The 12,004-nt window shown below is 43.2% G+C and overlaps 1 protein-coding gene across 1 annotated transcript; it reads right to left on the bottom strand.

Annotated features, from left to right (window-relative positions):
* On the bottom strand, positions 1 to 1,262 carry LOC135169787 (uncharacterized). The gene is made up of 2 exons (XM_064135084.1): positions 938 to 1,262; positions 1 to 833 (listed from the first exon to the last, which is right to left on the bottom strand). The coding sequence occupies exons 1-2, from the start codon at positions 1,260 to 1,262 to the stop codon at positions 415 to 417; spliced, it is 744 nt and encodes a 247-aa protein (XP_063991154.1). The 3' UTR covers positions 1 to 414.
* Between the last annotated feature and the right edge of the window lie 10,742 nt (positions 1,263 to 12,004).

Here is a 12,004-nt window from a genome sequence, read left to right as displayed (position 1 = left end):
GTGTGGGGTTTGAGCAGGTCATGGAAGAAGATGTACGCCGGTGTGATAGTCAAATATTGTATTAACTCCTACACGATACAGAGAGTTGTCCTTAGGGTTGGCTTGTCCTCTCTTGGGCGGTGTGTGTCCACGGTAGGTTGGAGAGCAAGTGTGTCTAAGGTAGGTTGGAGAATGACTGACCATGATCGGGAAAAGTGTGGGCTTTTAAAGGAAAAGTGTAGGAAAGGGAATGCCTTGGGATCTCTGATCTAGGATTAGGAATGCGCCGGTTCTGGGGTGTTCCCCAGTCTCTAATAATGGTTTTCTGGGTTATTTCCTAGCTGTAAATAACTAGGGTTTGGGGTGTTCCCCCAACTGATGATGGGAATGACGCTGGTCGAGTGGGTAATTAGCCTACGAGGGTCAGATCCACGGCTAGACTTGGTTGGGGGATTTCCCATCGAGTTGATGGGGTGTCCTGGCGACACAGTCACCACAAGAGTTTTCCTTGTCGTCCTCTACAGGACGTTTCGTGTTAGGAGCATTGACGGGGTTTGGAGTGAGTGGCAGATGGAACGACAATCTTAACTTAACGGATGACATTTTTTCAATTGTTTCATCAACAACAACACTGCTCATGCCGTCGACTTCCAGGAACGGTAATCTTGGTTTGGATGAATCAATTTCCCCAAAAAATGTGGCGAAAACTCCTTTTTCCAATGAAGGAGAATCTTGGAACCCACGAATTTGCACACACAGGCGAAAATGCCCGTCTGCGATGTTCCCGTTTGCCAAGGCGACCTGACCAACAGTTTTGAAGACAACGAAATTATTTCGAATGTAACCTGAAACAGCTAGAATGATAAAAAAAAATACTAGAGAAACTGACAGAAAAACGATTTTTTTTTTAAATGCAGAAAAAGATTTCAGCAATTTTTTGCCAAATTTGTTTTATTACCAATTGGTACTTTCATGTAGTAAAGACATTTCTCAATCGTGATTTCCTTGAACCGTGATTTCTGCTGGACTGAGTTGGCAACATCGAATTTTCCCAGGCTAGTGACCGTGCTGAAATCCTGCACGTGCAGTTCCTGAGGAACGATAACCCCTTTCAGGTCACGATCGAATTGGAACTGCACATCTCGAACTGTGCAGCCAGTGATCTCCACGAGCTGAAACGTAGAATGAGTGAGACACAATTCCTTGAGGAGTATTTTATCTACGATCCAACGGCTTAGAAGACATGTTGTCTCCCAGAAGAATTGATTTTCCAAAACAATCATTTTACTCAATTCACAATTAACAATATATTACGTGAAAAAAATATGGCATTTACGGAAAACAATCTTCCAACATGTTTAAACTAGATATAAAAAACGCCCCCCAACTCAACGACAAGTGGTCGATCAATTTCGGACAGTTCCGGAATTCATCGGGTCACCGGTCATCCGCCTCGGTAACGAACTTGGGACCCCCCCCCCAAGTCAGTCTTTCACCGTACATTCAACGTGTCAGTCAACTTATTTTAATCTTTTCGTCTTTTTCAACGACTCTCAACGTTAATTAGCTCAACTCAACTTTCAACGATTCCACACGGGTGAATCACAAAAACTTTGTATATTTTGCATTGTTTTTTAACAACTGGTGACAATAAACGCGAAGATTTTATATATTAGTGTTTTCGTGCCTTTATCTCATCTTCACGACACTATTTCCAGTTTTCCGACGCCCGACCACCCAAAAATCTCGTTCCTCAACAAACACAAAAAAAAAAAACTCTTCCTCGTCTCGTGTTAACTGATGTTTGAGTTTTTTGAGTAAATAGTCCTTGATTGACGATAAATATTATCAGAGAAAAAATTACAAATTACAGAGGCGAACAATTTTCGTTAAAAAAAAATTTCCTCACCTCATATTGCCTCAGTTTGGAACTCCATTCCACTGCTTTATCTTTCTAAAATACGATACGTAGTTTTGCTCCCAGAGTGTTATTATAACCAACAATATCCCTGCAATTTTTACACTGCTTATTTTTGATCAAATTAAAATGTACCTTATGTAAGGGAGATTTTCACAATTCAAAAAACTACAAAAGTCAGTCGACATGGAATGAGACACGTGGCCAGGTACACAGGTTAGATGTTTTATATGATAATTATTCTTTTTGTTCCGGAAATTATACCCTTAATTCTACTCACTCAAATATTTTTTATCATTATTTTATTATTGAAAAAAATTCCTCGAAAACATTCGACAAAAAGTTTAACTCACGCAACTTGATTTGAATGTGTTGAGACACGCGGTAAATTTATAGTTTAGACTCGATTTAGATGTTTTCTACGGCAGTTGTTATAAAAAATATGATAAATACTCACATCATTGTATTACCGGCCTGGTAACTTTCGATTTTCTCGTTCGTGGTCCAAAGAATCTCCTGTGATTCCATTTTTTCAGCTCGATTAGAAATTTTTACGTAGCACAATGCTGTCACTGACGGGCGATCACACCGTAAAAGAACGACTGTGAAAGTCGTTGGTTATGAATATGATGAGAGAGGTGACTCGATTCACAATGGATGATTTTAGGAACACGAACGTTTTCGGCTTTTCGATTATTGCGAAACTTCATTCAGTTAATCGGCCAATGGAAAGTACCTTACGCGATTTCGACACGGACGAACTTAATTGATGTGCTTCTTCTTTTATAAATAGGATAAGGCAAATCAACAGTGGTATCTATCACACGTTGCACGTAACAAATCCACGGCAAAAATATACAGTTGGACGGTATCTTGAAGGAACACAAATTGGAGATGTGGAACGGAACATGAACACAATTCTGAACATTACTGGCGGAAGCCCTGAAATAATTCGAAGTGCATGGATAGACACTGTGGACCTGCTACATGGTTTTTCACAATTAGACCTGCAGAATAGCATGGAAAAGATTTAGCTTTATATCTCTGCAGAATCAATACGCCGTATTTGGACAAATTATCTAATGGTGAAGTCATTGCAGCAGATTCCGTTGGAGTGTCTCGATTCTTTGATGTAAAATTCCACGCTTTCCTCGATTTTCTACAATCAGATAGTCAACCTATCGATGAAATTCAGCAATATTTTTGGCGAAGAGAATATCAAGGCCGAGGCATTGAGCATTTCCATTTATTAGTGTAGGTGAAAAGCGCCCGAATTGTTGGGAGTAATTCAAATGAAGCAGGGACAGAATTTATAATGAAATATGGGATTGGTAAAACGCCAAATCCAAAAATCGCACTGCCTTAAATCGCACGAGTGATCACACATCAAAATCATAAACATAATAGTTATTGCTTATGCACACGAAAGGGGAAGTCTGGGAAAATAACGAAGAAATGTCGATTTGGTTTCCGTGGGCCTGTAACCGACACATTCATCCTCCGGAATCCTGCCATTCCAATTGTTGGAAGAAAAAAACTCAAAACCACATCGAGAATTCATGATCTTCCCCGAACCGAAACAGAAATGAACAGTAACGATTACAACGCTGCTATTCTCACCGCATGGGAAGGAAATATGGATATCCAGTTCATTGGAGAATCATCATCACTCTTGCACGAAACACAATACGGCACGAAATATTTAACGCAGTATGGAGTGTCGAAGTCTTCAACAGTTATAAAGGAAGGAGCGTCAAAGAAAACTGTAAGGTAAAAATGATAGAATATTGAACTGCGTGCTCTCTACAATCGCGAAATCGGAGCTCTTGGAGCGTCCGCTACGCTGTTATCGATTTCTTTATACGGAACAGACTCTAACACAACTATTAAGTGGTTGGATGTGAGGATGGTACGGAATCGAAAAGTAAAGGATCACGGTGATATCGCCAAGCTGGGCAAAGAATCTACAGATATATTTTGTCCGTCATTACTTGATGATTATTATCGCAATCGACCAACGGCGCTCGCATTAGGGGGTCTTAACGAATTTTGCCAGTGGCATCATCTCGTCAGATCAAAATCGAAAGCTAAAGGTGTGGAATATTACACTCTGGCTCCTTCGATATTCTTGAAAAGACATGAACGAGGTTATTTAATCAATCACTGGGGAAACTATATCACTACTGAATCTGGGAAATAGTTCTTCACGCTTTTACTACTGTTCAACCCATGGAGAGATACAGACGTGTTGAGAACAGGTTTTTCGACTTATACTGCTGTGTTTAAAAATGAAGAGGATTCTCTAAGAGAGCCGTATGAATATCCTAAACAAATGGAAGGTTTCCACAGAAGAATAAAATACATTTCCGAGAAAATTCGTACTGAACTGGGAATATCTGATGAAGAGATAATGCAATCACCGAGCGTACAAGCTGGGAATGATCCAAAGGAAGGCAAAATAGATATGAAAGAACTCCATGATATTGATGAAAAAGTAACAAAGAGCGTAGATTTGGGTGCGATTATATCCCAAATGAATGTTGATCAAAAGAGGATATTCAAAAAAGTGTGTGACCTGCATCGAGTAGGTGGAAGCGCGAGAGAGGGAGGGACTTTGAATAAATATCTTGAGGAACGAAATTTCGCAAAGTTCCCGGATCGGCCGAAGGTTACGCCTAGTGTGGAAAGAATTGAGGGAAGGTTAGGGAATGTGTCAGGGTTCATTTAAGTACAGGGGGAAAATCGCGTCGGTCCCCCACTCGCGCCGCGAAGAGGGATATTCAAAATTATCATCCGGCGCGGGCGGGGGGAGACTCCGTTCGCAAAATCTTCTCGGGATGAATAGCCTGGCTGCGAGTGCCAGCATCCCAAAGAGAGGCATCCGTGAGGTATGTTAGGATTCGTTTAAGGATGGAAGGTCAGTAGTGTCACCACCGACACCCCATTGACTTGCCAATTGTGATTGTCGCGGTAAAATTTTGTTGTCAACGGATCCCCGGGGAACCAACCAGGCTAGCCGCGATAATCGCGTTAAGGGTGGAAATTGGAAAATTTGTATTCTCCCATTCAATTTGAATGAGGAGGTTTTGGCGCGCTGAGTGACGCAGGCGCCGCCGCAGCTAATCCACCAGAACTAGCGTTCTGGGGAGGCAGAGTTCCACCATTTTTGTGTTAGTTATCGTCAGGACACGGGAACAAGAGGAGGTTTTTTTCACGAGGGAACTGTTTGAAACTAAGCCTAAATTCCGAGAAGACCAACGGCCGGTAAGGCTAAGTGCCATAAAAATGTCTCACAGAGGTGATTGATTTATCTTTGGGATTAGGTTGGAGAAGATGGCCATTTTAAATGTGGCCCGTCAGGAAATGAGTTGCACAGATGTGCAGAAAATTATAAACGACTACAAGAGGAGATCAAGATAGGACGATGATAATGTTTATGGCTAGACAAATTCAAACTGCTTACAAATTAGAGAGCCGTAATAGACGATAGAACTAATGGATTTTTTTTTCTCGAGTAGTTTGTGATGAGAATAAATATGAGATTTAACAAAAAATTTAAGCTTTGATTTCTCCCGTTAAAATATAAAAAATTTATCGATTCGGAACAATCAGTGTGGACGTAAAATTCAGTAAACTCAGGCTATACCACCTTCACCTTTTGCATCGTTACAAATAAAGAAACTCACGGTGATTAATTCGCGACCAAGATAATTAACCTAAAGTGTTTTAATGTGATTGACTCAGGTGACTAAACAAAAAGAAAATACAATTGCCAACTAATTTTGCCCAGACTAACATTTATTGGCAAAAAAAAACCACCCATCGCAACACTCCTCCTAGTTCACCCTAAAATCCAGTACTCTCTCCAAAAATAAAGTGGTCCGTCAAGCCGGATTGGGAAATTAGTGTAGTGATAACCGGTGAGTTTTTTGAAAATTCAGTTGCCTTTGTAACGGACTTTGGTGGCTACAAAGGCGAATTTATCGGACAGTAGTTCAACCTGCATTTCTCATCGGCTTAGTGCGCGAGTGTTTACATTCCGAGACAATAGATTGTAAACACACAGTGTCCTTCAGAGATTCAACCAACGACAATCTTCGGGGATTTTCGGTGAGCAGTGGAGAATATTCCGTCGCTGGGCCCATTGGCGCAGCAGCAGGTGGGTTCCCTAGCAACAGCGTCGACTCAACTTACCGACGCGTCAACAGTCTCCCCACAGTCGATCACCCACCACAGTTGGTAAAACAGTTTGATATCGAACCCTACCAAAAGACCAGGCAAGTAATCACTTCAGTACTTCAACATGTCAGACTCAAACTGTGGTTGATCCAGAGAATTCAGAAACTCAAAGGGACATGTCAGGCGCAGAGCAGACACTTCAACAGAAGGAAGAGGGGCCTGAAGTACCAAAATTGATCATCACCGATGGAGATGATGACCCTCTCACCACCAGTCTTCAAAGGATCGAGAAGGTCTGCAAGAGACTCACAGTCTCACAAGGTATTCAATTAAGACCACTCACCTTCAGAAAAGAGAGAGAGAGTATCATCGAGGCCTACAAGGAGCTCGGCCACATCATGATGAATGATGTGGACATCACCGTAGAGGAGCTAGACGGTCAGAAAAGTATTATTGAGTCAGACTGGGCGGAGTTTCTAGCCCTCCAGGCAAACCCGATCGAGTGTCTCCCCCACGATCACCCCTACTTGGTGCAAGGTGCCTTTGAGAAAGCAGCCTGCACGAAAAATGAGTGTTTGAAGCTCATTAGCAGGTTCAAGGGCTATCTGGCCCAGAAAAACCGTCAGATCAGCTCATCAACCAGTCACCCCCACCAAGAGCAGCTGAAGAGGCGGTGGAAAGAATTCAATGACCTCTTCACGTCACTGGTGGGCAGCAAATCGACTATTGCACCAGTGAAGAAGATGATCAGACTTAAGAACAGTCTAAACGGATCACCAGCAACTCTCATCTCGACGTTAGAAATGAGTCATCGAGACGGCTTGGAAGAAGCTCACCAACAATTATGACAATCCCAGGTTGCTGGCCCAGTACCTGTTCAATCGAAGGCTGGATCTACCGAAAATCTACAAGGCAACGGAGGAGAACTTCAACAGAAATGCAGCAGCTGTAGTCGAAATGTTGGATCAACTACGAGGAGTAGCGGGTTTATCAGGGCCAACTTGAGGGAACAGCTGTTCGCACATATGCTCAGGAAATCAGGGGATACAGATACTCTAAAGCAGTGGCAATTGAAACTGGGAGACTCAAAGGATTTCCCCAGTCTCAAGGAGTTCGTGGCATTCATTGAGGCCTGCGGAAGAGCCATCAATGCAGGAGCAAAACTTCACGCCACTCAGGAAGTCACCGTAAGCAGCAGGAAACCCTTCAAGAAGGGAAATGTTTACGCAGCAGCAGCTCAACAGATTGATGACAGCACTGCAGAGACTCCACACCCAGGGAAGTGCTGCTCGATGGGCAAGGGGAACCACTTCATCGATAGATGCCAGAGGTTCAAGGATCTGTCGTCAGCAAAGAGAAATGACGTTGTTGTCAGCAACAACCTCTGCTTCAGATGCTTGGGAACCCACAGAAAATCAAAGTGCACTTCAACGGAGCTTTGCCACAAATGCCGAGGTACTCACCACACGCTGATCCATGGAGGAAGCAAATACGCCCTTGGACAGCCTCAGCAGAGCCGTGACTCGGAACAACAACAAATAGCAGGTTCCTCCACCAGATCCACTGAAGAAAGGGCAGAGGAGACTTTGAGTAAGTGAAGGCAAAACAGCAAACAGATTCACTTTCTCATTGGTCTTTCTCAACAGCAAGGCCCAGCATACCACCAGACGCAGTCAACAACGAGCAGACCAATGACAACTCAAAGTCACACCAACCAGAAGCAGTTCAACAGTTCGTGCTGTTAGCAACAGCCCGAGTCACAGCGAAATCACCAAGAGGATTCACCAGCAGAGCCAGAGTCCTCATAGATCAGGGTTCAGAGGTTTCCTTCATTTCTGAAAATCTAGTTAATCCACTTCATCTACACAGAAAGAAAACAACGTTGGAATTAATTGGAATTGGAGGGATCAATTCCGGACACACGAGAGGATTAGTATCAGTCGACCTTCACCCGGTCTCAACTGTTCACCGTTGCTGTCTCTTCGAGTTCTACAACAGTTGGCAGACGATGAAGGTCATCACTTCCCTAAGGCCGTTGAGACAATCACCAAGGGTCGATACGACGACGACATCTACGGCGGCGCAGAATCAGCAGAAGAACGTAAAGAGATAGTCTGGCAGTTACAGGGACTCTGTCAAGCAGGAGGCTTCCCTCTTCAGAAATGGAGTAGCAATTGCCCACAGCTATTGCACGAGCTCGGACTATCAACAGAGAAAGAAGTTATCCAATTCATCCATCCAGTAGGCTTTAGGAGAAAGGTAGCAGTCCACGGGTACTGCGTATACGCTGATATTGCGAGCTCAGGCATGGGATCTAATAACGTCTAGTGAACTGGATCGTCATTAGTGGAGTGCAGAACGGCTGGATCGTCATTAGTGGACATTAGTGACCATTAGTCATTAGTGGACATTAGTGGTCATTAGTGGAGTCGGCCGACCAATGGGCGCCGTTGCCGCGTTTGCACAGTCCAGCGTGGTTACGCTGGGGAAACGAACCTCACTTCCTGTTTGGTGGTTTTGGCGTGAGGCCGTTCTTGTGATTTGTGAAATCCGTTCGGCCGATAGTGTGCGGAAGCGAAGCAGGACGTGTTTGAATTGGAATAACTTGTGGACGGCGTTTACGAGTTCCTGGAGAGTCTAGAGGAACAATCGGAGGGACCGAGGACTGGGAAATCGTGATTGACGCGGAGGAGTTTGGTGAGCGCGGTGGCTTCGACCTCAGAGCTTTGTCATAATAGAGAGGAGAGTCATCACGACTCGTGATTTTGATCAATTTTAGTAGGTCCTTGAGGACTATTAGTTTTGCGAGATCAATGAATCATGAGAGAGTCCTGGCCACTCCGATCAATCAAATTGTTAGAAATCTCTCTCTCGTTATGTTGACGGGTTTTAGGCAGAAATCATTGTGTCTGATCAGCTTGGATTTCTGTGTTACGACTGAATTGATTAGGAGGGAGTGCTAGACCCTCCGAAACTGTGTTCGATCATTTTGAAGTGTCAGTCTCGCGGATGGTTAAAATTGTGTTAGAGCGTTTGGCGTCCAGATGCGGAAGTTTTCTGTGATGAATATTTGGCGTGGAGTTTAGAATTGTTTTAGAATGTCACCTGATCGATGGGTATTAGATGAACGCTCTCGCTGTCGGTTATTGGCGCAGAACCTTGAAAGGTATTATTTAGGGTCTCGTGACCTCGGTCCGTTTTGCTGACTTTTGGCTCAGCTTGTCCGTGTTTTCATGTCACTGAGTCGCCATAGTCACCGGTTACGAAGCCATGTGTTTATTGTTCAATTGTTTCGCGTGATGTTTGATTCACCTGATAACTTTCGACAGTGACATTTTTGATGTATGTGTTTTGACTTGTATTCATTTTAACTTCGTGGATTAGGAATTTCCGTTATTTGTATCTTTATTTTAACTGATGATTGTCAATAGTAGAGTCTGTTTATCTTGTACGGTTAAGGAACAAATGGAAGAATACTGGGGGTAGGCTTTTGAAATCGACCTCAAATTACCATCTAATATCGATCAAATAATAATTGAATGTCCGCCAGTGCCCGCCAGATTGTTTAAATATTCCCGTGTTTATGTCAGAGTGTTTATATATTGTATATTGTTCATTTCTTTTGATGTTACAAACGTTTCGCTTTGTTTTACATCCTCTCCCGCCTCTCCTAGCCTTTCCTCTCCAGCCTCTCTTCTTCTTTTTACATTTTTTGTTCCCTTCCCCTGCGGTGCCATGGGACCGACTTTTTTCCCCAACTGTACTGCATTTGCACAGGAGTAGAGGGAAACCATGGAAAACCTCTACCCTACAGTCGGCCGATAGTGCAGGGTCCCAGTGTACCCTTCCGTCACACTGACTAGAAGGGTACACTGGGTCTCCACACCCGTGCCTTCCGCGTAGTAATATTGGAGCGAGCAAACGGTGTTCCTAAGCGGTCACCCATCCAAGCAGTATCCCAGAGAAACGCTGCTTAGCCTCGATGACCGCCGGAGCAACACCGCACTCGCCCAACCATTACAGTCGGTTCAGAGTGTTTATATTTTCTTCCTTTCGCTGACCTAGTCACTGAGTCCTTTTCTAGTCGGAGCTCATGCAGGGATGTATACGACATTCACCGCTTGAGCTAGGCGGTCAATCATTGGAGTTTCGAGACTAGAGTACGAGACAGTTTGGAATTTCGGTCTTGTTTCATTCCAGGGGTCTTTCTAGTAATACCGACCTGGCGCTTACCAGATTTTCGTTTCAGGGTTGTTGGCGTCGAAGGGCTCCGTAGGGGACTGAGGTTTTCCGTGAACTCTGGCAATTACGTCACAAAGTTTATGGTTGGATGGCGTGAAAGAACCTGTATATCTGAATGATTTAATGGAAAGATCATTGGCTAAATGGTATGACATCCTTGAATATTGTGATAATTATGGGAAAATTACGTAAATTTGGTGAAAAACAAAGACTACTAGTACAAATGGAGTGTTGATTATCAAATTGAATATTTTTTCATTCAATAGTAAGAAGTTCAGACAGAACACTAGCAAATGGAACCTGGAAGCCAATCCAACAACTATACTTAATGGTTGTGGGAAGTCGTGTTGTGTCAATAGTTCTGTTTTACATGGTGAAGTCCAAGAGAATGACTATTATAGTGGTGTTTGGAAAGGTAACAAGAGAGTGAATGAATACATTGTCACGAGGCAGATTTTTTCGCCCTTTCCCCGCCCCCTGAAATTACGCCAATGAGTGGCTAGCTAGTTTCTTTGCAACGCTGCCGTTGGCGCCCATATCCCATTAGCAAATCGTCCCCCTCTCCCTAACCCTTCGCGGCAGCAGTTACAGTGCGATACGGTTGCCCTCCCCCGGATGTTATGCATACGAATACCCACGTGCCATTCGCCCGTCAAAAAGTACTGGATAGTATAAGGAATTCTGAAGGAATCCCTTTGAAATCCGGAAAGCTACTATTTTGTGACTAAAACAGAGAGAGAGAGAATGACCCAGTCAGAGTCTAGGAAAAAATAGAAATAAGGGAGTTAATTAATTATTTTTGGGGGAATCCGATCCCAATAAGTTGCTATATATATTTTCGCGCTATGAGTTTAATTAGGTTTCGAAAGTAGTAGAATCATTAGTTATGTTAAAATTAAGTTGCGTTTTCGAGATTTAGAGAATTCGATAGAATTAGAATTTATGTTTATTAGATTTTGCGGATATTTGACGCGCCTCGCTGTTACAATTTCGACTTAATTAGGTTATTGGGTTCAGGGAAAATTATTGTGTTATGAGGCCAAAATATTATCGAGCAACGTAATTTATTTGATTTGAAACCCTTCTTTTGTTTTCGCGGAAACGTGTAGGTGTAAGTGAAATACTGCCGCTCAGATAAGTGGATTTACGGGGTAGGATGGGTTTGTTTTAGGTTTGAATGGAAGGTCACGTTGTAGCGGCTACATACCGCCTGAGGACTGACCACCTGAAGTCACCCACAGGAGCACAGTGAACACACACACACACACACCCGCACCCAGAGGAATTTGCCCAGCACTATTGAACAATACCCAGTGGAGACAAGATAGTTAGCTATCAGTGTCTCACCTGATAACATCTATCTAATTACTGTACTCCAATATTTAACTCTGTAACCCTGACTAACGCCTCGGCGAATAAATATATTATTTAGTTATTATTCGTCTGTGGTTAGATTCGGATGTTCCCTTAAACTAAGTCTGCCCCGAATCCTACATTGGTGACCCCGACGTGATCAGAAAAGGGAATGCGTTAGTGCAACAGGTGCCGGGTTCAAAAGATTTAATAACGATCGTGTACCAAGTGATAAAAAAGACAAATTGTGGTGTTAATTTTCTTCGGACACCAGCAGACCTCAGCGAGGGTTGGCGGCATTTTTCTTTTTTAAAAAAGGTACAGACGCACTAT

The sequence above is a fragment of the Diachasmimorpha longicaudata genome, chromosome 15 (assembly GCF_034640455.1).
Source record: "Diachasmimorpha longicaudata isolate KC_UGA_2023 chromosome 15, iyDiaLong2, whole genome shotgun sequence".
Taxonomy (NCBI): domain Eukaryota; kingdom Metazoa; phylum Arthropoda; class Insecta; order Hymenoptera; family Braconidae; genus Diachasmimorpha; species Diachasmimorpha longicaudata.
Note: the sequence above shows the minus strand (reverse complement) of the source record. Positions and strands in the feature narration are given on the sequence as shown.